General features: G+C 51.1%; 8 protein-coding genes across 10 annotated transcripts; 4 read left to right on the top strand and 4 right to left on the bottom strand.

Moving 5' to 3' along the window:
• Positions 1–103: 103 nt before the first annotated feature.
• On the top strand, positions 104–2,407 carry PV06_05189 (uncharacterized protein). Its single transcript, XM_016406168.1, has 2 exons — positions 104–814; positions 869–2,407. Exon 2 carries the CDS (start codon positions 874–876, stop codon positions 1,618–1,620), a length of 747 nt encoding a protein of 248 aa, XP_016264374.1. The 5' UTR covers positions 104–814; positions 869–873; the 3' UTR covers positions 1,621–2,407.
• Positions 2,408–2,815: 408 nt separating this feature from the next.
• On the bottom strand, positions 2,816–4,903 carry PV06_05188 (uncharacterized protein). The gene has a single exon (XM_016406167.1). The coding sequence runs from the start codon at positions 4,795–4,797 to the stop codon at positions 2,995–2,997; it is 1,803 nt and encodes a 600-aa protein (XP_016264373.1). The 5' UTR covers positions 4,798–4,903; the 3' UTR covers positions 2,816–2,994.
• A 1,931-nt stretch (positions 4,904–6,834) lies between these two features.
• On the bottom strand, positions 6,835–8,705 carry PV06_05187 (uncharacterized protein; the record flags this gene model as incomplete). The annotated part of the gene is made up of 4 exons (XM_016406166.1): positions 6,835–7,431; positions 7,509–7,914; positions 7,985–8,177; positions 8,243–8,705. 4 exons carry the CDS (start codon positions 8,703–8,705, stop codon positions 6,916–6,918), a joined length of 1,578 nt encoding a protein of 525 aa, XP_016264372.1. The 3' UTR covers positions 6,835–6,915.
• Positions 8,706–9,180: 475 nt separating this feature from the next.
• Positions 9,181–11,567, top strand: PV06_05186 (uncharacterized protein). Its single transcript, XM_016406165.1, has one exon. It carries the CDS (start codon positions 9,504–9,506, stop codon positions 11,412–11,414), a length of 1,911 nt encoding a protein of 636 aa, XP_016264371.1. The 5' UTR covers positions 9,181–9,503; the 3' UTR covers positions 11,415–11,567.
• Positions 11,568–12,965: 1,398 nt separating this feature from the next.
• On the bottom strand, positions 12,966–15,497 carry PV06_05185. Of its 3 annotated transcripts, XM_016406162.1 has the most exons (5): positions 15,001–15,497; positions 14,544–14,943; positions 14,130–14,486; positions 13,144–14,065; positions 12,966–13,052 (listed from the first exon to the last, which is right to left on the bottom strand). In XM_016406162.1, exons 1-4 carry the CDS (start codon positions 15,104–15,106, stop codon positions 13,186–13,188), a joined length of 1,743 nt encoding a protein of 580 aa, XP_016264368.1. In that variant the 5' UTR covers positions 15,107–15,497; the 3' UTR covers positions 12,966–13,052; positions 13,144–13,185. The 3 variants fall into 3 exon arrangements, with proteins under 3 accessions (XP_016264368.1, XP_016264369.1, XP_016264370.1); XM_016406163.1 differs by having other exon boundaries at positions 14,130–14,943; XM_016406164.1 differs by lacking the exon at positions 12,966–13,052 and having other exon boundaries at positions 13,116–14,065; positions 14,130–14,943.
• Positions 15,498–15,732: 235 nt separating this feature from the next.
• On the top strand, positions 15,733–17,608 carry PV06_05184 (uncharacterized protein; the record flags this gene model as incomplete). Its single annotated transcript, XM_016406161.1, has 6 exons — positions 15,733–16,024; positions 16,108–16,170; positions 16,243–16,344; positions 16,474–16,605; positions 16,690–17,059; positions 17,209–17,608. The coding sequence occupies 6 exons, from the start codon at positions 15,733–15,735 to the stop codon at positions 17,606–17,608; spliced, it is 1,359 nt and encodes a 452-aa protein (XP_016264367.1).
• Positions 17,609–17,709: 101 nt separating this feature from the next.
• Positions 17,710–22,295, bottom strand: PV06_05183 (uncharacterized protein). The gene has a single exon (XM_016406160.1). It carries the CDS (start codon positions 22,153–22,155, stop codon positions 17,980–17,982), a length of 4,176 nt encoding a protein of 1,391 aa, XP_016264366.1. The 5' UTR covers positions 22,156–22,295; the 3' UTR covers positions 17,710–17,979.
• Positions 22,296–22,490: 195 nt separating this feature from the next.
• On the top strand, positions 22,491–24,433 carry PV06_05182 (uncharacterized protein). The gene is made up of 2 exons (XM_016406159.1): positions 22,491–22,673; positions 22,721–24,433. The coding sequence occupies exons 1-2, from the start codon at positions 22,535–22,537 to the stop codon at positions 24,382–24,384; spliced, it is 1,803 nt and encodes a 600-aa protein (XP_016264365.1). The 5' UTR covers positions 22,491–22,534; the 3' UTR covers positions 24,385–24,433.
• Positions 24,434–24,754: the final 321 nt, after the last annotated feature.

The following is a 24,754-nucleotide window of genomic DNA, read 5'->3' as shown; positions in this document are numbered from 1 at the left end:
CGGCTACCGCCCATTCCAGGTTAGCGTCGCCAAGGCTCACCTCCGGCTCACGCACTTAATCTCCCTCTCTCCCGCTTCTGCCTGCGTTTTTCTTCTTCCCCCCCTCTACCTCAACCATCACCAACATCAAGAACAACGACAAGGAATTCATCAGTAATGGAGTCCTTCTGACCTCGCTCGTCGCCACTTCTATCAAGCCTAGGCAAGATAGAGTCTGTCACCACCCCACGGTTACTCAACTCTCAACTCTCAACTCACCCCTCCCAGTCCACTCGTCCACCCGGACCTGTGAACAAACGAGACTTCGTCGTCGCCCCCAGCGCCCCGGACTCTTCACCCACCGCAACCATTAACGCGTTGGATTTCACATCCTTCACCACGGCTCACCAGCAACCATGGCGTCTTTCAACCCAAGCACCATCGACTGCATCGTCGCAGAACAATATCCAACACAGCTTCAACCAGGACTTTCAGCTATTCGACGTCCCCGAGACTTCGCAAGTCCCTCCGACAGCCTCGCGTGCGCAGGCGACATTGAGTATAGCCCCTAATCACTCGAGACCACTGCAGACCAGGCATCTCTCCCTTTCCAACCGAGTGTCTCCAACAACCCAGTCTTCTCTGTCCCAGTTCTCAGGCAATACCAATCATCGGTCCTTTTCCAGTCCATCTTTGCATAAACGACTATCTGCACAGCATTTGCGTCAGCTTGCTCATTCGCAATCTCTCTCGCACTCGCGCCCACCTGTTCCACTATTCAACGCACCCGCGCCCAATCAACGTCAGTCTCGACCTACTGTGACCATCCCACAAGGTACTGACCCTCCTGATCTATTGTCGCGCGCCGTGCAGAGACTGACCTCCCAAGGCTTCATGTCTAGTGCTTTTGACCAGATGTATCTCCCGGGAGGTGATTTGCTCGCCTCCCAGGACGACTTCTTCAACATTGGCGCCAGCTACTCGGCCAACACGGATTTCAATGCGTCCAGCACCGCCACTGCGAGTGGCACCGTCTCCCCGTCTGAATTGTTCAGGGATGACTACACAATGTCTGCTCCACCTTCTACCGCTTTCCCCAACTTCAGCACTCCGGAATCTGGCTATCTCGAGTCTCCTGCTATGCCTAGCAGTGGATTGAACACCTCCCCTCTTGAGGATGGTCTTCTTGACAGCCAGCTCAACTACTCCGAGCTTGAAGGCATGGCTCCACTCTTCCCCCAGGATGAGTTTGATCAATTTGCCCAGCAACCTGTTCCCACCGCCGAGCAACTGAACGCAAGTTTTGCGTCGGTCAACTCCAAGCCAGCTAAGCAAGCCGAGCCGGTTGCGCCCATGGTTCGACAGAAGTCTTCTCCCGGTCGACCACCGTCTCAGCCATTGATTCATGGCCGGAAGTTGTCCGATACCGTTGGTATCAACAAGTCGAAGATGCGCAAAACCTTGCCCGAAATCACCATTGACAGTGAGGACGACAAGGAAACTGCCAAGCGGAAGAAGAACACTGCTGCCGCCCGAAAGTCTCGGCAGAGGAAGCAAGAGCATACTGAACTTCTCACCACTGAGATCCAACGCCTGCGGGCAATGGTTCTCCGACTTGGTGGAGATCCTGACGCTGATTGAATGAATATGGACTCCAGAGGCAATCTTGTGCAACTGCCTCTTTTGACGTCGGACACCCCGTTCCTCGTCTCATTTGATTGCAATGCAATTGGAGCAATTCCATTTGCAGATCCTCTTTATGCATCCTTGGATCAACACTTGAACGCTGTGTCTATCTCGACATGATGGACCATGCAGCTCCATGGCGCTTGGGGTTGAATATTCTTATCGGGCTGAGAGCCAGGAGGGCTGCCCTTTTCAACCGCCACGTCAACACAATTTCATCCTTGTACATTGTGATTTTCGACCCAAAAAAAGCCATCATCGGAGTTGATGTGTATCTTTCTAATCGCCTGAGAGGTACACAGGCTTCTCCTCGCTTCTATCACATGGCTACACCTCCGATTGTTTTGCCTCAATTTTTGCTTTCTTGCGCCATGCCCGCAATGACTCGACAACTACTTGACGGAACGCAGAACTGCGGGATAGTTGGGGGAAGTACCGAGTATTGGGGTCGATGGATCTTTTTTTTTCCTGCTACTTTCCGTTATTTCACGTCATAAGGAAACGGCCGGTTCTGACTGTCTCCGAGAGGATTGACTCGTGGCCTTTGTTTTCAGTTGCGATCGCTTTCCGCTCCATCCAACGATGTGGAATGTGTCTCGCTGAGAGTCACCAGATAACATCCATACATTCTTTTTATCGTTCAGAGCACACAACGCGCAAAACACCTTTTGAGTGTCTTTGCCGTAGCCTCACTAGCTAGCTAGATTTTAGAGGTCCAAAAATGCAACTTCAGTCACTCCCATCTTGTCTGTGTTCTTCTCCACTCTCTTCTTTCATCTTGTCCGTACTCAGTACGGAGTACTCTCCGCCACCTGCTATCTAAACATTCGAGAGTTAAACCCGGTAGATGATTCTGTGTCGTATTATCGATATTCCACAGAGTTTGAACATAGACCTATCGAGTGGATGCCGGTCTCTAAAGTATTGTCTCGGTTTCGATTTTAAATCCACATTTATCGTTGATATCTTTGTGTGAATTGACTTCCTCCGCGCCACCACTGACTCAACTCTCCTTTTTCCGTATCAACACTTTGCTTTCGTGTGGTGAAATTAGACGGATTCCACACTCCTGGCCTGTGGTGTGGCAGTTCTCAAGTCCCATCCGGAACTGATATCATTTATTTAGGTCAGAGAAGATGGGAGAGATGTTGCTCGATGAGGGAGTGGAAAAGGCTACATTTTATATTACATGTTTACAAACTAACAGCTCCCTTGTTACAAACATACCATTCTGTACGAGAGGACCTGAACGTTTAGTACGGCTCCCAAAAAAGTCCAACCACACATTGTCAGTATTACAAGTGCCCAATCCTCACGTATATGATTCGACTAGTTCGGGTGTTGAGTCGTCAAGTCGACTATCAAGGCCTGGTATGGTAGGATGGTCATCTTGTTTGCTGCTGCTGCCACCACCACATCGTCATCCACACCGTCGTCATCATCATAGTTGCTGATCAATATCTTCTTGCCTCGGAGATGTTGAGAATCGTCGAGTGGCAAATCCACGGGTTTCTTTTGAAAGTTGGCCAGGATCAGAATACTTTGGTCACCCAAAACACGTTCATAGGCAATGACATTGTCAACGTGAACAAATTTTGGGACCGTCTCGCCGTAGACAAACACGTGCTTGTACTTGTGGTTGCCGGTCCTCAGTTCTATGAGGCGTCGATAGTGATGGTAGACGGAGTTTTTGTCGTCGACCGCGTCGTCGACGTTGATGACCCGGTAATTCGGGTTGACCGGCAACCAAGGCCTTCCTCGGGGCGTCGTGAAACCCGCGTTTTCCGAGTCGCCGTCCCATTGCATGGGGGTACGAGAGTTGTCCCTGCTCCTGTAGGATACCAGCCGAAAGACGTCTCGGGGGTCCATCCCGGCCGCGATTCCGGCGTCGTATTGACTGTGGGTGTTGACGTCCTCGTACCGATCGATCGAGGAGAGTTGGATGTTTTCCATGCCAATCTCCTCGCCTTGGTAGACGACCGGAGTGCCCCTGAACCCGAGCAGGACGGTGGCCAGAAGTTTCTTGGTGACAGCCGAAATGTCTTCCTGCCGGCGACGGAAGTACTTGTTGATGGAACGGTTCTGGTCGTGGTTCTCGAAGTACGTCGCGCCCCAGCAACCCCTCCGTTGGACGCCGGTCTGCACGTCGAGGAGGGTGTCCCGCAGTTCGTTGACCGTCCAGTCGGTCGGGCGGTACCACTCTCCGGACTCGGGGATGTCGATGTCGGCGGCCCTGAAGTCGAAAGACATGTCGAAAAACCCGTCGGGTCCGACAAAGTCTTCGAGTTGATCGTCCGGCACGGCAGCTTCGGCCAGGGTCATGATGTTCTGATGTTTCGCGAACGTGTTGTCCTTCAACCCGCGAAGAAGGTCCTTGATGCCAGGTTGGTTGATGATGTATTTGTTGATCGAAACCAGACCGTCGTCACCGTCGGGTTGGACGACACCTTCAATCATGGTCTTTTTGATGTTCATGATGGCGTCGATTCGGAAACCGGCAATGCCCTTTTCGACCCACCAGTTGATCATGCTGTAGAGTTCCTCTCTCATTTCGGCATTTTCCCAGTTGAGGTCGGGCATCTTCTTGCTGAAAGCGTGGAGGTAGAACATGTCTGGTTCGTTTGGAACGGCTTCCCACGCCGATCCTCCAAAGTAAGACCTCCAATTGTTCGGTGGTCGCCCATCGATCCCTCGCTTGAAAAAGTAGTAGCCTCTGTACTTGCTGTCGGGGTCCCGAAGAGCCTTTTGGAACCATTCATGCTCATCGGACGTGTGATTGATGACAAGATCCAAAAGGATTCCGATACCTTTACTCTTGGCCGTCGCGATGAGGTTGTAAAGGTCATTGTTCGTTCCATACTCTTCCGCGACTGTGTAATAATCCGAGATGTCATATCCGTAATCCGAACGAGGGGACTTGTACATCGGGCAGATCCATATCAGGTTGGCACCAAGGCCCTTGATATAATCCAGTCTGGCCGTGATCCCATCAAGGTCTCCTATTCCATCGCCGTTGGTGTCCTGGAAACTGCGAGGATAGACCTGGTAGATGACGGATTCTTTCCACCATTTTCTCCCTTGTAGGCGAGAGTCAAGGTTCGTTCCGGACTCAACAGAAGGCCGTTGGGTCATCGGAAATCGTGATGTCGGTGAGAAGGATGGTGTATAGTCCGGTTGGTCTTGCAGGGATACGTTCAAGGCCTTTTCCAACGACTTTGAACGAAATGTGGCTTTCCAGTTACAGGCATGGTTATATTTGTTGCTCTAATGCTGTTCCTCCCACAGACAGCGAGGTGGCCGAAGGTACGGCGAAATGGGCGGTGAAATTATGGATGCCAACGCCATCCCGTAGACGTCAGATCGACAGCATGGGAGGAACTTGTGGAGACAAGAGGAATGCTGGGAAGTCGGGTTCATTCGCCATGAGAACGTGGAAGCGGTAGTAACAACGAAGACATTGGCTTGTGGATTCTGTTCCTAACTGGGTAGTCTCGCCTGCTAGATAATAAATGACGGAGTAGCTGGTCGTTTTCGACCAGTGTTCAATATATCTGGCAAGGTGTCCGTATAATATGGTCGAACTGCTCGCTCGCCTCATTCCCGATCGGGAAACACAGGCGTTGCCGACATAGTCGCTGTTCTTCGATGGAATTACGAAGCCAGCAACGAAATCTGCAGACTCAGACTGTATCTTTTCTATTGGCCATGGTTCCCTCATCTCGGGTGTGTGTTACAGGAGGGACAACATTGTGTTCCCAGCCATTTCGCTTCTCATGTCAACTGGACGATTCTGAGATGCTGGGTCCGAATAGGACGAACAATGCCTCCACTTTTAGCGAGAAGCAAGTCTTCAACCAAATGAGGTCTACAACCAGGGAAACATTATTTCTACTCATCATTGTCTAATGTGATGCAAAATGATTCGCATATAAGAACACTCTCGGGCATTCTCAGCTGTTTTTGTTATCCGCTGCAAAATAATCATGAAGACTCCTTACCTTAGAGAACGACAGGTTGCAGAAGCAGCTGTCCTGCGTGCTTCGATTATGACCAAGCAAGTCCAGTCGGCCGTCCGAGAAATCTCGAAAGAAGACGCCTCACCCGTTACAGTTGCGGACTTTGCGGCACAAGCTCTCATCATCCACGCTCTTCGTGACGCCTTTCCTGAAGACAGCTTTTTGGGAGAGGAAGACTCGTCTGTCCTAAGGAACGACGAATCACTCCGAGACGAGGTTTATCAACTGATTTTATCGGCACCGGACGTGGAGGACCCTGTGGGCCAGTTAAGTGGACGACCGCTTCCTAAGCCATCATCTGTGGACGAAATGTTGCAATGTATTGATCTCGGCGGGCGAGGACAAGGCGGTGATACAGGCCGGATCTGGATCATGGATCCCATTGACGGAACCGCTGCCTTCTTGAGAGGTCAGCAATACGGCGTTTCTCTTGCCCTTATCGAAGATGGAAAGGAAGTTGTTGGCGTTTTGGGGTGCCCAAATATCTGTATCGACGTGAACGCGGTGTCAGAAGCCGAAGTCGACACCAACGGCCTCGGTCTCATGCTCAGTGCTGTTCGTGGACAGGGTTCGACCGTTCGCGCCATGGCCTCGAGCGGTCTGGGAGACGCAAAAACCTTGGACCGCCGTGGTGAGATGATGAGTTCGCCAATGCTGCACATCGTCGACTGCAGCGCCAGCACCGACTCGCGCCACGATATTGTGGCAAAAGTTGCGAGTGAGTTCAAGACAAGTTTACCCAGCACGGAGATTTGGTCATTGCACGTTCGCTACGCTGCACTTATCGTTGGCGATGGCGACGTACATGTGTGTGTACCACCAAATTCATCGTCCAGAATGCATGTCTGGGATCATGCAGGGTCGCAGCTGATATTCACGGAAGTGGGTGGTGCTGTGACAGATTTGGATGGCAACCAAATCGATTTTGGTGCCGGCAGAGATCTCAATCGGAACCGAGGAATGGTTGTCTCTAGAAGAGGGATTCACAAGGCCATTCTTGCCGCGATAAGAAGGATTTTGCTCAAGGATGGGTAGGAGGATGAGGAGAATGAATACGTGTAAACCCTCTGCCCTTTGACCGTTCCCTGCGTAGGTCCACTTTCCGGCGCGATAGGTCGTTGCCTAATGCCATTATAGATCAAGCCTTTGTCTCCATGGTATGTTGCCGTGGCTATGTAAAATATCAACAAAACCGTCAACCGAAATGTTCCTCGTGTCTCCTGTGTTTTGTATTTCAGTGTACCCACGCAGCAACCTCAGATGGTTGGACCTGAGTTTTTGCAAATTTTCTGGCGGACACCTTCTTCTCAAACAGTACATCAAGTTCTGCAAATGTCTTGTCTTTTGTTTCAGGTAGGCAAAAGTACGAGTATACCAATGCCAACACCCCGAAGCCGCCCCAAAAGAAGGCGCTTTTTGCGCCCCAGTTCCATGCCGTGGGGTTGATCATGTAAGGCATCACAACATTGGCAGCAATGTTGATGACTGCGTATATCAACCGGCCCGAGGCGACTGACTTACTTCGGAGCAGAACAGATGGGACTTCAGACCCCAGCGCGAAAACAATGGGCTCTATACAAACGTATGCAACGAACCCATTGATGACGAGCAAAGAAGCAATTCCCCAAGATAGGGAGGAAGATTTTCCTGACGGGATCGCGAGCCCGCCAATGATGAAGTAGATGATGTTGAGTATCGTCAATCCCCACAAGAACAAGGTCCGCCGGCCAACATGAGGCATTAGGAGCCACTTTCGCATGCGAATTTATTCGTCAGTATACCAGAGTTGATGGTCATGACTTGAACAAAATGAACATGCAGACGTACCGAGAGACAAGTTCCGATGAAACTCAAGCTGTATGTAATGATGGACATGTTGAAAGACCAATCCGAGGCCAAACCAGCTTGCTCGAAAAAGTAGGTGGCGTAAGCACGCAAAGTTGATCCTGCGGCGATCTGCATGGTGTACAGGGCGACGACAATGCTGGTCCTGCGCAAATCGGTGCCTTTGAAACAGGCTGCGTAACTAGTACCGGAATTCACCTCACGTTCGTGCTCTGTTGTAAGCACCATCAAGTTCACAGTCTTGTCGATGTCAAAGTTTATGGCTCTTCTCGATGTCAATCGCGCGAGAGACCTTTTTGCATCTTCAAGGCGATGTTGGCGGACCAGCCACCAGGGAGACTCTGGAGCCAAGAAAACAGCGATGAAGACAGGGATCGGCCAGAACCATCTTTGTAAAGTACATTGTATGAGTATGGAGATACGAGGGTCTGACGGAAAAAGGGACCAGCTACACTCACTGAACGGCAAAGGGAATGCGATAAGCCCAGGAGCCTTGCACACTGAGAACGCTGCGGACTACGACCGCACACAGTGTTTGACCGACAACCCACATCTGGCTTGCCCAGCTGGTGAGCATGGGCCTCACCGATGTGGGAGCGACTTCCGCCGCGTACACAATGGTGGAGGTCTGAAATATGCCCATAGGTACTCCTGAGAACAACATCAGTCGAAAAGGTTCGTTTCTGATAATGAGGCCGAACTTGGTGGCCGCTCACCTAGTAGAATCTGCCCGACTTCAAGAACCGCCAGGCTGGGTGCAAAGAATTGAATCAAAATCACACACGGTGCCACCAGCAAGGCGATCATGAGCGTCTTTCGGAAGCCCAATCTTTCGGTCAGGTATCCAGCCAAGAAGAGACCTCCGAGTTGTCCGACGGTTGAGCCGTTGTTCAGACCAGACTGCCACGCAGCAGATATCTGGTAGCTACCGTCCGACCGCCGTTGACCGTATGCCTTTTGGAAAGCCGGTACGGCGTACAATAAGCCTGGGACGTGAAGATCATAGCCGTCCATGATCGATGCGGCCGACAGTCCTGCGCTCCAGGCGATTGCTTTGGGATAAAGCTTGACGGATTGGAGGAGACTCAACTGGTGGTCATCTCTGATTGCATCCTCGGCGTCGGCCACGAGCTCTAAATGAGGAGGGTCCTTTTGTGTCACAATGTCTTTGGAATCCATGGCTTCCAGACTGCTATGATTTGATACACTTTATCTTTTGGAAATGGCCGTTCTTTGCTGAGAAAAGATGTTGTGATTATCTCGACATTCCAACGGGTCAATCCCGTGCGAAACGACCTGAAGTTATACCTTTTCTTCATCTTCTCATCCTTCTTGGTATATGCCAACTCTGGAATGAGGCGTGTTGTAACTTCTATCAATAATTGGTCAATTCATAATCGCGGTATCAAAGGAAGAGAGTCGCCAGAAAGATCTTCCATCTTCAATCTGTACAGAGCGAAGTATCCACAATAAGCGAAAAGACCCTGATGTTCCCACTTTTGCCGAACCAGCCATGATCCTGGAACCCGAGGTCAACACTACTCGTGGTTGTCGGCAGCTAGCTCCCCAGAAGGGCGGGATCGGCTTAGAAACGAGCCAAACATCTTCACGTCTCCTGGTACTTGTAATCGCATGATTGTGGTAAGTGATTGACTGGTCTCCGGGCTTTTGTCTCGTCCATCTTTGACGTTATTTCTCGTCGACCCGAATGGCCGTCGTTCTTGGTTTCGATCTCGCAACACTGGGACCTGCCTCCTTCCACCCACGTTCCATTCTTTGGGATCAAGTGCAACTTCAAGCCCACAGAAGACGTTGACCATGCAATCTGCCTTTGGATCATGATCTTTGCCTGCACAGTCCGGCTACCGGAAGTGGACGGTTTCATGTTTGTCTGAAGGACATTAACCGCGGGACTTCTCGTGCTAGTTTCTGTTGGGCTGCGTTGAACCATGATGCTCTCTTATCCCACCAGCTAGGATGTCAGAGACCACAATCGATCAAGCCCCGTCCTTTTCAGCCGTTGGCGACACTACTACGCCGTTGGACTTGTCACCAGATGATGCGGTATTTTCAAAGTCCCCGACTTCAAACACCGATGGGAGCGAAGCTACTACCACATGCCTTCAACGCCCGGGAAGCGCCTTCACCTCGAATCCCAGCAATCAAGGTCGCGTGCGGACTGGATGTTTAGTGTGTAGAGCCCGGAAGATCAAATGTGACGAACAGCGCCCACGTTGTCAGAAATGCACGAAATCGAAAAGATCATGCGTTTACAAGCGAGGACCACCTCCCCCTGTGCCTCTTCATTCGGGATCAGACGGAGCTGAATTTCATCAACCACCTCAGATTCATTCTTCTCCTCCACCGCTCGCCAATCTTTCGCCGGCCGCTCAGCACACGGACCTCTTAAGCAACGAGCAGCTTCTGTCTACCGAAAGTGCTTCCGCAGGACCATTCCTACCAGCTCAGACCCCAGAAGAGGCAGCAACAGCTGCAGATCCAGCGTCTGTTGTGCTTCCAGCGCCGACAAACAACCCTCATCATCAAACTGTCAGCCATCGCCAAGATACTGATCTAAACAATGCCGACTCGCCTTATGCTCGATTTTACAATACTTCGCTAGATATATACTTGGTCACAACCCTGGACTGGCTCGGGGCATCCGTGCAGCCACCTCGCTCGTTTTCGTACTTTATTGATGAAGTCGACTGCCCATTTATTTCACCTTTTGACCGTCTCAATTGGACAAGACTCAAGATCCACATCACGCAATTGGCGGTTCAGGACTTGACGGTAGCGACGGCCATTCTCGTCACTCAAAATCTGTACCGAGTCCTGATCAACGGATTGCCCATCTCCAACGCGACATCAGAGTATCAAGCAGCTGTGGCGAATTTTCAGACCATGGTAGGCGACGACGAAACCAATTTTGACATCATCCTTGCCGTCGCTTTCCTCCTCTGCCTATGCGAGGTCATTTTGCCGAACGAGGATGGGCCTGCCTTTTGCGGATTCAACCAGGCATTCGAAACGAGGCTGAGGGCGTGGTTGCGGAGTCTACAGATATCGCCGATCTCTTTGCGAATCTGTACCTGGTTGCAATTCCTGCACGTCGCCACGAAACGTGTTGGGAGTTGCGGCATCATGTCCGAGACCATGTTCAGTCTCCTCAGCAACAACATCATTCTGGTCCCGAGCCTTTCAATCCTAGACCGCTACGCGGATTCGGCAGACGCCATGTACGACATCATCAGCGCCCCGGTGTTTGCGTTTTACCTCGAACTGCAGAGGATCTCGAACCAGATCCAAGGTCTGAGCCACTACCGCCGATCGCGAATCGCCCCGTCAGACCAGGCCGAAGTTGCCGACATTGCGGTCCGCCTCAAGAACGACATGACGACGCTGTGGGACGCTCGTCCGGGACCCTTGCGTTTCCAACCGAGCCAGCTTCGAGAGGACCTGCGCAGTACCATAGCCGAACCCCTCATCACCGTGGCTGGCCTTTGTACTGCCGCGTATGCCATCGAGACAGTCGCTCTCAGGCGTATACTCGGAGATCCCCCCTTTCCGTCGCCGGAATCTGGCCCAGCTCTACGCCAGATCCGAGAAGTCATCGAAGGTGACTGGAATGTGAGAAACAAAAACGGAGCTTTGAACCCGGGATATGTTCGTCCGTTGTTCCTGTTTGCCATTGAAAATACCCAGCCCGAAGAGACGGGGTGGGCCGTGGCTCGTCTCAGAGAGACCACGAGCAGTCCATTGAGTAGAAGCGATTTTGTAGCGTCCCTGGCGGAAGCTCTGAGCGAAGCGCAAAGGACAGAACAGAGGAGGGTGACGACAAAGTACTTTTGTTGTCGATTTTTCAACGTTCCACCGGCACTCATCTAAATAGGTTTGGTCCAAGTGAACACTGGCTTTTAAAGCTTTGGTGTTGACTGTCCAGTACAAAATCAGGTATCTATATCAATTGGGATCGTCTTGGGAAGAACCTGGATCAATATCTCATATGTAGTTGTCAAGGTTTTGTCGGGAACATACACGAACTGTAATAAATACTTCGGAAAATTCCAGCACTATTGGGGGCATCGTAAGCCCACAGGTGGAAGTAGTCATGAATTCCAGACGACTAGTTCAGTAAACTTTTGTTTCGTATCCTGATCATCTCGGAAACGTCATTGCTCACAATCTGATCCACGAGACCCTGACGGACCCATTCAACCACCTGAGCCTCGACGTCGGATCCGTAGGACTTGAGGGTCTCCAGCGGATCGAGAGGCAGGACGGCCAAGAAGACGGCGAAGCCTGCTTCGTGGAGCTTCTGGACTTGTTCACCGCTGGTGGGGAAATGGTAGATTTCGATGTTGAAGGCGTCCAGGTCGGCATCCCTCGCCGCGGCCACAGGGTCAATCAGTCTCGAATGACAGAGGCCGACGGTCGGGACGTCCGGGATGAGCTTCTTGACGGCGCGGAGTTGGACAAAATCAAACGAAGAAAACTGCAAGAGGTCGGCGCATTGTAGTTCGTCGATCAGGGCTTTCAGTTTGGGGAGAATGATGTCGTCCCGTCCGTAGACTTTCAGCTCGAGCTGGAAGACGAGGCTGCCTCCTAATTCGCGAGCGAGTTGCAACGCTTCTCGTAGTAGAGGTACTCGTTCACCCTTGAACCTTCTCGACGGGTCGAACCAGCTGCCTGCGTCGAGGGAGGCGATTTCCGCGTACGTCATGTTCCGGACGAGACCGTGCCCGTCGGTGGTGCGGTCGACCGTCTCGTCGTGAATGAGGATCAGTTCGTGGTCCAGTGTCAAAGCCAGGTCCGTCTCGCAAGTCACCACAAGGTTGTTCGGGTCGTTCTCACCGGCACCACCCCGACCGCCGCCTTTGATGATTTCGTGAGCCATGCGGAACGCCGCCAGTGTGTTCTCGGGCGCTCCGGCACTGTGGCCTCGATGTCCAGCGGCGCGGACGCTTTTGGGCGTCATCCTTAGGGGATTTTGTCTTTCCGACATTTTTTGGGGGGGGTCCTTGGGCCGGGTTTTCTCAGATTTTACCTGCAGACAAACAACAACGACGATGGCGATGACAAGGAACAATCTCAAGAGTGGGAACTTTGAATCGAGCGAGGTGATAAAAGTGACTAGACCGAGTTACAGAGGATGAGCCCTTTCACTCCGTACCAGTGATTCTGTGTCTTTTGGAAACGAAACGGGGTATTTGTCTTATCTATAATCGTTTGGGTAATATCTTATGATCGGGTAGAACAAGATCTGATAATGTTTGGTCGTCTCAGGTCCCTCTTCGACATTGTTTTTCCTGTTTCGTCTAGAAAGAAAGCAAGTCTCCTGCAACATTCTCGGCAATAGTGGACGAGCTCAACGAAGCCGACACGTTGTGGCTGACATGGAGTTTCCAGATCCTCTCGCCTAAGGTGGAGCGACTGTGAGTGCCTGGAACCAACAGCAGCGGAGTATCGCAGGCCGTGTTCTCCTGGATGCGGGGCTTTCCTAGAGTGGTGTTCCCATGGTCACGACTTCTATGTGGTCAGTCTCATATACCTTAACAAGGTCGAGGTTATAGTGCAGGTAGAGAATTCGGCGAGAGCGAGGATTCTGGAAGCATACCGGTTTGATGCAATACTATGGGTGTAGTGTACTTTCTAGAGTTTACACGATACGCGTCTGAGGCTCTAGCGCTTTGAAATACTGCAGAACTTTCTCTGCCTCGGAAAATCGACACGCAAAGCCAACGAGGCTGTCGGGCCTACCAACGACGATAGCTCCGTCTTCCGCAGAGATCCCGTACCGGCTGTAGGCGGCTTCGCTTTGATCGTAACACGCCTGTCCATACGCCGGTCTGCCTAGTAGGTCAAAGACCGATGAGCCGCTACCGGCCACGATGGTAATCTGCTTCAGCGGGATCAAAGTAGAATTGACCAATTTCGACCCTGCATCTCCGAAGGCGTGGTGAACACAGTCAAGGTTGTCCGTGGGTTTCATTTTCGTCACCCAAGGCCTACCCGTGAAGACCAACACCGAAAATTCGGCGCGAGAACGAAGCATTTCGTAAAGCCGCGTCGGGACACTGTGCCCGGGCTGGTGTAACAGGACGTCCGGAAGCCGATGACCCGCTTGGACAGTGCCAGCGGTAGGGTACATGTTTAGAATGTTGGCAGCGTAATCGACTCCAAGGCCAATATTGAACTGGATCGACTCTTCAAAGTAGCGTGTCAGGAGAGCATTAGGGTCCGCCGCACCACCATTGACCACGAGCTCTGGCGGAACTCTGCCTGTTATCAATTCGGACACAATGCGATCGATATTGATCAAGGTGTTGGCCGCAGCGCGTCTCTCGGTTTCGTACGTCTGCAGCACCTCTGCCTTGAGATAGCCCTTGAGGTAGCCAGCAAGTTTCCAGCACAGGTTGAGCGAATCGTGGATGCCAGTGTTCATGCCCTGTGCGAGGCCAGAAGAGTGGATATGGCATGCATCGCCAGCCAAGACGACACGGTTCTTGATGTACTGATCTGTCAATTCTTGCCGTATCCTGTGGCGTTGTGTATGGTCAGCTGGCGTCACGCCTGAGACGGGGGGGAAGGGGCAACTCTCACCCGTAGACGGTGTGCCAGTCGAGACGAGAGAACTCCACCTTGAAAGGCTTCATGGCTACACGTGCTTCCGCCATAACCTGCTCTTCAGTCATCGAATCACCATACTTCTTCTGCAGCTCGGGGTTCAGAGCGAAGCCGATACGTGACCGGCCGTGATCCAGAGCCACCCACAGGACATTGCCATGCGTTGGTGATTCGAGCGATGCGAACCCGAGGCTGTGGTCCGGCATGTCTGTTTTGACCACGCCGTCCATCCGGACCCATTTGATGGGAGTGGGCGAGCCATATGACTGAGTTGAGATCTTGGCCAAGCGGCGTGTGGTAGAACGGGCACCGTCTGCACCGACTAGGAAACGGCTATTCATGGCCAGATAACTCAGCGTGCTAGATCATGATCTGAACATAGGTACCCACCTTTCGTAGATATGACTCTGGTTCGTGCGCATATCCTTGATATGAGCTTGACGGTACTCATTTGTCGTTTCCCCATCGTGATCAAAACTGGTAAGTTCTAGGCCATCGCGATACGTACCACCCTGCCTGATAAAATGGTCGCGAATAATGTCTTCGGAATACTTCAACCGCAAGTTCAGCAGCCAAGAAAAGTATGAGTCCTTTGAATGATGGAAAATTTTGTGCCATCCTCTGTCCACATTTCGTACTCCATTCTTGTCGAAGTTGACGGATCCGCGCCCAATGAAGCCCTCTTGAGTCATATCGTCGAGAAGCTCGAACTGATCGAGATATTCTAGACTTCGTGAATATAGTGTGCACGCACGACCGTACATTGGAATTTCCGATTTGACAAGACGCTCTACCCATGTTGTTATTAGAACATCAGTCTGCAAAAGAGAGAGGGATGTCCACCGACCAATAATGCATACATGGATTCCCATCCGTTCCAGGCCCAAACCGATGAGCAGACCTGCTGGCCCCCCGCCAGCGATCAAAACATCGAATCGATCTTCGGAAGCCATTGTTGTCTTTGTCGTTGCAAGGTTTGGGCAAGGTAAGACCGGCACTTTGCCATTGGCCTTGGGTCGTTCACATCTTCGCAGTCTTATACCTGTGGGCGTGAAACCCTTGTTCGGGCCTCGGGGTGAATAAAGCTCAAAACCCGGTTGCGAGACACCTTGTCAAGAAGTCTCCACGCCATGGTCACTTCTGGGTCATGATGGTGAGTACAACTCGCAGATCGACTTCAACTTCCTCCACTATTGTCCACCTACCAACAGCCAGAGGATCTGCCAGACAAGCTGATCAAGGGAGACTCGGAGGAGCAAGGACTCGTCATGGAAGAAACAGCGTCACCAAGTGTATTCGTACGACGCCAACAAACGAGGTAGATCCATCTGTGTCCAATCAGTATGGCAGTAGCAGGGGAGGTGGAGGGGATTTCCCGCGAGAATTACCCTCGTGTGGATTTCTAATGACCGGATATATTTTTTTGCCAAGACAAGGCTGTGAAGATCACATTATACCTGCGCAGCCTTGTTCTTGTTTCGATTAACCTACTTGCATGTCCTCCGTTTGACTACTCCCTATGTGATCCTCAATCACCCACCCTTATTTTTGGAAATCCAGAAACACCATCAATAAGAAAATGCCAGGAATCCTGCCAGAGCCCGAGGGACCCTCTCCCAAGGTCTACGTCACATCTGGATCTCTCCCACCGTATATCTCACCTTCGGAAGCCCCCGCGAAAAGGGCTCCATGGCGGACTGTTCGCAATGTCGAATTCGTCCAAACAGTCACGGCAACCTTACCAGAAGAGCTATATGATGTCATATGGCGCGAGGTTGACGATTCCATAGCCAATGCCGAGTATGCAAAAGTCATCATGAAACTCGAGGATGTGCTCCAAGGAGATTTTTTCAACGAGTACATTAAGATAGGTAAGCCGTGAGCCTGGCTTTAGCTCAACGACCTTGGTGGCTTCCAATTATATCGGTTCAGCTGACGTGAGGTGCCACGCTAGGAAATATTCTCATGCTATCTGAAGGGCAGCCTGGAGTGGATGAGGTTTTTTCCCTGAGACAAGGTAAGCGGAAATTAACGACTGGCTTCCCCCCAAACCGGCAAAGCAGGAAAAACCATTAACATCAGAATACAGGGGTACTACGCTTGGACTTGTCTCAAGAAGTTTACAAGCGTGCCGGTCTCCAAGGAGTTCCAATACGATCCGGAGGTCGCAAGCACGTCAAATCAAGATATGGTGAGTGTGTCCGTTGGAACTATACCCGCCGACTTGCCAGACGTAATCTTTAAGGGCGATTATGAAATCCCTTCGAACAGGCATACCCAGACTCTTAGAGTTGTACTGCTTGCTGACGTACGATGTTAGTCGTCGAATACAACCTGAGACTTCCCTCGATGCTCCGAGGGAAAAAGGGCTTCGACAAACTCGTGTGGGCCGCGAAGAATGTGTTGAATCGGAGCCTCTGTTGGCTTTTTGCGGACTTCAACTTCAAAGAAGGTATGCCATAAGCTGACCTACACACACATATCACACACTACACACCTCTCTCCAAAGTGGCCGCAGGCTCACTTCACTTGATAGGCTCTGAAAGGCTCCAACGACCCATCAGCGCCCATCATCCGACAATCCAGTCCTTCTCGCCCACGATACAAACCTTGCGAGGCGTCCGATTCCCGTCGACGCTCACCACCTCGTTGCCCACGCTTCCAGGATTAAAACCGGCTGAGGAAACGCAAGAGTCGATCCATGACCTTTTCGAGTTCGTAGATATGCTCGCACTCGCATCGCCCCGCGTTCAGACGACGGACAACGTCGACCCGTTCCTAAGCCGCTATCAGGTTCCCGATTTGTCAGAATCGACGACAGACTCCCGCGGCGCATCCGTCAAAGTGGTAACGTGGACGGGTTTGGTTCCGGCACAGTGGACACTGGAACTGCTATGTGCGATCATGTAAGTAACGAGTCCTGATTTCCGCCAGATTCGAAATCTCATTTCTATCTGAGCCCCGTACATGTACATGCTTAAGCACAAACATGCACCGCTCTGGGCTCTTCACGAACGGGACGACGTCGAGCCTAAATAACTGACGATGGGACCAGAAAACAATCACGCGTCCAAGACTTGTCACGCCTCGATCGGGCATCCAAATGGCTCGGCCTTTGCGTCACAGCCCACAAAGTTCAGCCCATGGGTCAGATTGAAGGATACACCGTTCTCCTACAACCTGAAGCGGGGACGGATCATGCATTAGGTGCCAACGAGGGTGACGTTCCCGTTGCTGCCTTGTCCCAAACCGACGCCGTTGATGATGTACATATGAAGGACAGCACCGATGGCTGTGACACACTTGAAACCAGGCCCCAAGGTCAGCTAGATGATGCCACGCAAGGCGATGTGCAAATGGTCGATGACACTTCTACTACCGACAAGGACGCCGTGAGGACACGCCCTGGATTTCGGAGATATATATGTGTCGAACACGTCGACAGTCTGACTTGAGTCACCCGCCGTACCGGTTTCGATCCAGAATAACAAAAAAGGCCGGTCCAAGTATAACCAGCGATCAGTCGGAACGCACGGCATCGGAAGTGTATGAGTGAGCGACTGTATGAATAATGTACTATACAAGCTTTAAAAGTGTACCAATCCAACAGGGTACCCTTCGGTATACCTCGGTCAATCATACAGACCCCCAACCACCCTCCAACCTTCCACCAACCCAGCTTCATTCCAACGTCATCAGAACCAACGATATCAATAAACGCTCACCAGGGTATCTCTTGTGTGGCGCTTTTGTGTGAGACTGGAAGCCAGCCAAACTTCAACGTACAAGAAACGCTTATCACAATGCCAACCGCCAAACTCAAAAATCAGACACGTATCTTTGCATATTCGTCTCGACAACTCGCGCAATACTCGTCATACCACTTCCTCACGTCCTCATCAACATCCGTTGCATTCCCCTTCGAATCATCCAGCACTAGCCCCTCGACGACGCGGCACCGTCGGTTCTCGGCGACCACCCACTGCTCCCACGCAGCTTGCATGAGTTCCTTCTCGATCACATTGACAACGCGCATCCCGACGGCCAGGTCATGTCTGTAAGTGCCTAAACGCTGCCGGGCCTGCAAAACCTGGAGAGTTGCCGGCTCGCTGACAGACGCGTGGGCGTGCTCAGGATCGTGCTCGTCGTGGAATACGCTGTAGCAGACGCTGTCCCCGCTCGATGGCGAATGCGCTTCACCGCGCGAAATCTCATCCAGATCACTCAGATAAACAGTCCGGCTCATGACGACGTCCGGAGCGACGCCGAGTCGAGCCATGAAGTTGGTTGCACGGCGTTCATGCCACCAGCCCATCGTGTCGCGATAGGTGTGCCAGCTATTGTAGAGAGCGCTGAAGGCGAGAGCCGCCAATATGAACTTGTTAGCTGAGAACGTCTTCGCTAGCCACCTCAAAATATCGAGGAAAGCTTCCAGTATCGTTCCGGCCGCACTTTGGGCGACCGATCTCGCAGATTGCGTCAACAGGCTTGTGATCGTCCTGGGGGCAGTCTGTCGTCTGAGCTCGATATTCAGGGCCAAGTCATTGACAAGCAACTGCGTAGTCTCAGTGGCATGACCCACCTGGCCGAAAATGTGGACGGCTTTCTTCGTGCGACTATGTGGTCCAAGTTTGCGCACCTGGTCGGCGACAAGATCTGCAAGATCGTGAGAATCAAGTTGCAAGTCGGACATGGCTTGTCGTTGTATCATATCTCCCAGGAACCATGGGTTGCTCAACCATTCGACTCTGATGAACACAGCAAGCTTACATCTTGCCTTGGCGACGTGGGTGATGACAATCTTGCTTACGAGGCGGTGCCTGCTCCGAAAAGGCAAATGCCATGGCGTTCGCTTGTCAGTCACCACATAGCACAAATGGTCACTGTTGACATCGACGACCTGATAGTCTCTGACGTTTGACCAGGTTTCCTGACCGATGAAGTTCGTCGTGGGAATATCGAAGGCAAATTCTCGACGCAGCCGGCCTTCACCCAAACTCAACCACGGTCCCTGATTGAGATTTTTGGCTCTACGTTCATGTTGTAACAATTGCCATAGGGCACTCTTGTCTCCGAACATAACATGGAACAATGATTTGGCGCTGATGTCAAACTCTTTCTCAACCGCAAGCTTAAGGTCTCCGGGAGGGACGTATTTGACTGGCTGAGCAGGCAGTTTGAATTTGGACTCTCTTCGCCCCAGCTGTGTCTCGTGGAGAGCTCTGTCAACGCGTATGGGGGACCGGAATTCATTACCAACAGTAGATGCACGGCCACGATAACTCGTGCCGCCTGTGTCTACGGGCGTATTCGGTGACACGTCCTCCCAACTCTCCAGACTTGGACTTCGATCTGGTGCGTCAGTTTCAAGTTTGAGGAGCGCCTTGATGACTTCTTCCAGCTCGGCAGGCTCTTCAGATACGCTGTTCCTGATCAAATAGTTTAGTCGTCGCTGAAGGATTTTCAGTGGCTCCAAGAAGGTCTTCATGGTCACTCTCCGGGGTCCCCCATCAGTCCCTGCATCCTTCAAATGCAGAAAGACGAAATCACAGTCCCTGCCTGGGGCCGCCGTTGCTTCTTCAATCGAGGCAAGAGGCAGGCTGGTAGTCAAAGTAAGACCCATATGATTGCTGTAGAAGTATAAATCTTTCGAAGTGACATAGACGCGACCAGGAAACTCCTGTTGCTCACTTGGATTCCACGTAGCCCTGAACACCATGACAAGGCGTTCATCCCGTCGCACATTGGGGAAGAGAAGTCTAAATTGCGCGTCCTGAGATTTGAGCTGAAGAGGGTAATAGTTGGGGAAATCAGGGACGAGAAGCTCGCTCCTCAGCAACCTGAACGTGTCTCGATCCACACTTATTGTACTCCTGTGACCTCTCTTGCTTGGTGATGGGGTACGGCTTCTAGTCGAAGTCGGGGTCGTAGATTGAGGAATACCCAGGTCGAGGTGCGCGATGGCTTGCTGTGGGATAAGACGTGGTGGAGATGCAGATGACTTTGGTGGTGAAGAACTCGACTGAAGAACGGGTGTCGGCTGGGAGGGAAGCTTCACCTCAGACCCCGTTCTCGGTTCGCTTCGTTCGAGTCGATTAATGACAGCAGTGTTTGACGTCCCCCACATGTTCGCTAGTAGGCTTGTCGGAATGCCGCTCTTCTCTGGGGCGGGACTGAGTCCGCGTTCCCCTGTGATAATCACAGCCGATTTGCTGAAATTTGTAGGTGATGGTACTGCAGCTAATGTAGAAGGGGCCAACGTACTCGCAGGCATATCTCGGAGCGCCAATATAAATGGATTTCGCGGTTTCGACTCTATCTCCGGATTGTGTACCATAGGAATACTGGGTCCAACAGGCATTGAACCGTGGCTTGCTGCTATCAGGCTTGCTATGCCTCCTCCAGCAGCCAAGTTCGGCGTAGACGGACTTGCCGACACTTGAGGCGAAGCGGCACTTTTCCGATGGAGATCAAGTTTCGAGATAATGCGTGACGCAGTTTCCCGGTGACCACCTTCTTCCATTGCAGTGGATCGTCGAGGCAAATCCATACTTGTCTCTCGCCCATCGATTCCGGGAAGCGGCAATGTGTTGGTCTTCTCGAGAGCTGCAAGATCATCTCCACCAGCACCTGGCTCAGTCGAACCTAATATATATGTCCCAAATTCGGGGATGGGAGGTGCGGAGATTGCAAAGGCCGCTCCAGTTTGTACATTTCCGCCGCCGTTGAGATTCTGTGTCGAATCAGGATCTTCGACGGCCTTCGATTTCGCAGCTTCGAACGCTCCAATCCAGTCAACCAATTCTGCTTGAGTCTCGGCTTGTAACAAGATAGTGTTCTTATTGGTCTTGAGTTCGAAGCAGAAACGACGTTCTTCGTTCGGAGCTGGCCGAACATTACAGAGCAAGACGCCAATGCGTTCACTCTCATCGACGCCACCAGCCCGGGTGCTCTGTAAAAGCCAACCAAAGACACCATTGCGGATGAATGCCCATCTTCGAATCCAAATCGTCCTTGTAGGCTTGCCACTGTAGGTTCGAAGAAATAGCCAGCCTTGTTTTTCGCCAGCCTGTACAGTCACCTTCTTAGGTGATTGCTGTAAAGTTGAACTGCTTGCTGAATGAGTGTGGGCGGAGAATTGTGGGATGGTTGACAGGCTATAATCATCTAGCTCTCGCGAGGGTCGAGCGCTCAGCTCTGCTGTGTCTTCCAACTGCTTTTTGACAGTCAGCAGCTCTTTTCGAAATGTTTTCTCGCTTGCTTCCATCTCGTTCAGCCATCCTTTTACTCTCTGCATTTCGTCTGCACTCCGCTGAAGTGTAGCAACGGTATTGTCCCTGGACACTCTCATTTCACGCCACTGCTCGAAGAATACCTTGACCAACAACTTGTCCAAAGAGAATCTGAATTGTGGCGCTAGACTGAAAAAGTCCATTATGGCTTTGAGGTACAACTTTCGTGCCTCGTGTAGTTGAAAAGCATCCTCTCTTATCGACGACGGCTCTTTGGTCTTTGCAAGCCCTGCATACTTGGATTGTAGATGTTCAAATGTCTTTTGTGAAGCTTCTACTGTCCGCCGAGCTTCTTTGAACGATTTCAGATCATTCGCCAGGAATTGTCTTATTGGATCCGCAACCATTGTGTTCAATCTCTTAACCACACCCACCATACTCATCCAGTAGTCTTTCGCCCCCTCTCCATATCTTTTCATAGCCAACACGCAGTAGTCATGATCCAACATTGATTCGGATATCGTGGTCGGAAGGACAGAGTGGGAGATGAAGCTATTGACAACATTTTCGAGGGTCAGAGACTCAGCAACAAGTCGATTTGATGCCTTCATGTAGTCATCGAGCCAGCGTTCCAGCAAATCCAATTGCTCCCCATAATGGATAACTGTCGCTCGTGCCGTAGGGGAGTCAATCGCTGCCTCTTTAAGACCCACGGGCACCAGGTTGATCAGTCGACCAACGTCCTGAGCAGGTTGCAGTGCTTGAGACATTGTAGGGGGTCTTTGAGGTGGTTACATCTGAACCTTCTATTGGGATACTGAATTTACATATGTGTTTGACGACATCTTCAGGGAGTTTAAAGTATAGAAGTCTTTACTTCTATTGCTGCAAACATCAAGGTGTATGAAATGGGATGTTGTAGTATGACCATAGACTAGAATAACACGCATGAATTGGGGCCGCAGACAAGCGTCGACGTCAATGGCAGCCTTGCGGGCCCGTGGCGATGGAGAGAATGGAGACCCTGCCAAGCAACGCAAGGCTGTACAACTTTTTCTCTTCGCAGACGCAAGACGCCGCAGGTCTACAGTACGATGTGCATACACACCAAGTGACTTACAATAGCAGTACCACCCCACAGCCCTCGCAATGGCTCGACATCTATTGAGTGACAACTCTTCTGACAGCGAAGATGGAGGCGCAGAAGTCCAGTCTGTGGATCTCAAAGTCAACGAATCCTTCGCTCGCCGGTTCGAATACAATAAAAAGCGAGAAGAATTGCAGAGATGTGAGAACATTGTGGGCAGTTAAATCAGAATATGCTAACCAAATTAGTATCAGAAATACATGGCGAAGCGTCCCGCAAACGCAAACGAACCGAAAATTCTGCATCCGACGATGACTCCTCCGACGAATCTACAAGTGAGTCTGAAGATGAAGGAGATCTTGCTACAGCGGCCCTCGACTCAGAGATCATGGCAACCATAAAGGCTATTCGCTCCAAAGATCCTCGAGTCTACGATCAGTCTGTGGTTTTCTACACACAGAATGAGGAGACTACACCAGCGGAATCAAGAACAAAGAAGGACAAACCAATGCATCTTCAAGACTATCACCGACAGAACCTGCTGAATGGTGGTCTCGCAGAAGAAGATGAGCCTACCCCTTTGACGTATACTGAAGAACAAGAACAACTCAAAAAGTCTGTCGTTGGGGAGATAAATGCTGCTGCAGCCGCTGCATCAGGCTCAGAGGATGAAGATAGGGGCAAGGATGAGGAAGATGAATTTCTAGTCGCTAAAGAACAGCAGAGTCCATCTCGGGAACAGATTACACTTGATGTCGACAATGCTGAAAAGGATCCCGAAACCTTTCTGTCCAATTTCATGGTCTCCAGAGCCTGGGCTGCACCTGATTCGAAACTACATCCCTTCGAATCTGATGATGAGGAAGAAGAGCAGAGAGCCGAGGAATATGAAGAGGCTTACAACCTGAGATTTGAGGATCCCGCAAAATCCAATGAGAAGTTACGTTCGCATGCCAGAGACGCGGCCGCGAAGTATTCCGTAAGGCGAGACGAGACGAATCCACGACAAAAGAAGAGAGAAGCAGAGAAGGCGAGGAAGGAAGCAGAGAAACAGCAGCGCAAAGAAGAAAAAGCTCGTCTGCGAAAGCTGAAGATTGAAGAGCTGGAGGAGAAGTTAAAGAGGATCAAAAAGGCAGCAGGATTTAGTACGAACGATTTACAACCCGAAGATTGGTCTCGTCTTGTTGATGATGATTGGGACGATGCCCAATGGGAAGAAGAAATGCAAAAACGGTTTGGGGATGAATATTATGCACAAGAGGAAGTCGGCAGCGATGATGAGATGGCGGAGAAGAAGAAAAAAGTCCGCAAACCAAAGTTTGACGATGACATTGACATCAAAGATATCGTTCCAGAATTCCAAGATGACGACAGGGCACAATTCAGCTTGTCTGACGAAGAGTCGGGCGAACACAAGAAGAAGAAGGGAAAGAAGTCAAAACACGATGAGAAAAGAGATGCACGGAAGGAGCGAAGAATCATAGAGCAGTTGGTGGAGGATCAGTTACGATTGGAATTGGAAAGCTCAGTGCCCCAGAAGGCTGGCTTCAGGTATCGCGAGACGTCCCCGAAGAGTTTCGGCTTGACACCTAGGGATATTCTGTTGGCAGATGACAAGCAATTGAACGAGTTTGCAGGGCTAAAAAGGCTCGCAGCGTTCAGGGACCCCGAAAAGAAGCGAAAGGATGCAAGACATCTGGGAAAGAAAGCACGCTTGAGGAAATGGCGGCTAGACACTTTCGGAAAAGAAGATGGGTTAGAAGCCTCTGAGCTTATTCCGAAAGAGTCTGGGGAAGAAGACAAGCTTGAAGCTGAGGATGGTAACGACGACAACATCAAGGAGGGCACGAGGAAAAAGAAACGGAGAAGGAACAACAAGAAGAACAAGGTGGAGGTTGATGAGACCGTTTGAGGTTCCAGACAGGTGGATAATTGTCACAAATACTCCGTACTGTACTCCGTACGCTACGAGCATAAAAATCGTACTCGTATTTGCGTCAACTTGTTCGATGCCCTCCAGCATGACCCGTTGCTTTCATGACCGGACATCCTGGCTGTAGAATGCCTCGGGTATCTTGGAAGATGACTGATGCTTACATGGTGACTGTCTGCGGTATTAAGTGTACACCGAGGGTCAACATTCAGCCTCGCGCCTGATGTGCTCCTATGATAGCAGAAATTGAGAACAATCTTCATTAAGACCCCTGTCCATCGATTCGAGAAATATTTTGCATGATCGCCAGTGTCCCGAGGCTTCTCTCTTCTAGAAGCATTTACTATCC

This window comes from Exophiala oligosperma (assembly GCF_000835515.1).
Source record: "Exophiala oligosperma strain CBS 72588 unplaced genomic scaffold supercont1.4, whole genome shotgun sequence".
Lineage (NCBI taxonomy): Eukaryota > Fungi > Ascomycota > Eurotiomycetes > Chaetothyriales > Herpotrichiellaceae > Exophiala > Exophiala oligosperma.
This window is presented reverse-complemented; position numbering and strand designations above follow the sequence as displayed.

Excerpts from the sequence above, each read along its gene's own strand:
- PV06_05189 (XM_016406168.1), top strand. The coding sequence starts at position 874 with ATGTCTAGTGCTTTTGACCAGATGTATCTCCCGGGAGGTGATTTGCTC.
- PV06_05188 (XM_016406167.1), bottom strand. The coding sequence starts at position 4,797 with ATGACCCAACGGCCTTCTGTTGAGTCCGGAACGAACCTTGACTCTCGC.
- PV06_05186 (XM_016406165.1), top strand. The coding sequence starts at position 9,504 with ATGTCAGAGACCACAATCGATCAAGCCCCGTCCTTTTCAGCCGTTGGC.
- PV06_05185 (XM_016406162.1), bottom strand. The coding sequence starts at position 15,106 with ATGGCTTCCGAAGATCGATTCGATGTTTTGATCGCTGGCGGGGGGCCA. Across the intron at positions 14,944-15,000 it reads AATCCATGTATGCATTATTG|AGCGTCTTGTCAAATCGGAA; the intron begins GTCGGTGGACAT and ends CAACATGGGTAG. Across the intron at positions 14,487-14,543 it reads CAGAGTCATATCTACGAAAG|CCGTTTCCTAGTCGGTGCAG; the intron begins GTGGGTACCTAT and ends GGCCATGAATAG.
- PV06_05183 (XM_016406160.1), bottom strand. The coding sequence starts at position 22,155 with ATGTCTCAAGCACTGCAACCTGCTCAGGACGTTGGTCGACTGATCAAC.
- PV06_05182 (XM_016406159.1), top strand. The coding sequence starts at position 22,535 with ATGGCTCGACATCTATTGAGTGACAACTCTTCTGACAGCGAAGATGGA. Across the intron at positions 22,674-22,720 it reads GCGAGAAGAATTGCAGAGAT|TATCAGAAATACATGGCGAA; the intron begins GTGAGAACATTG and ends TAACCAAATTAG.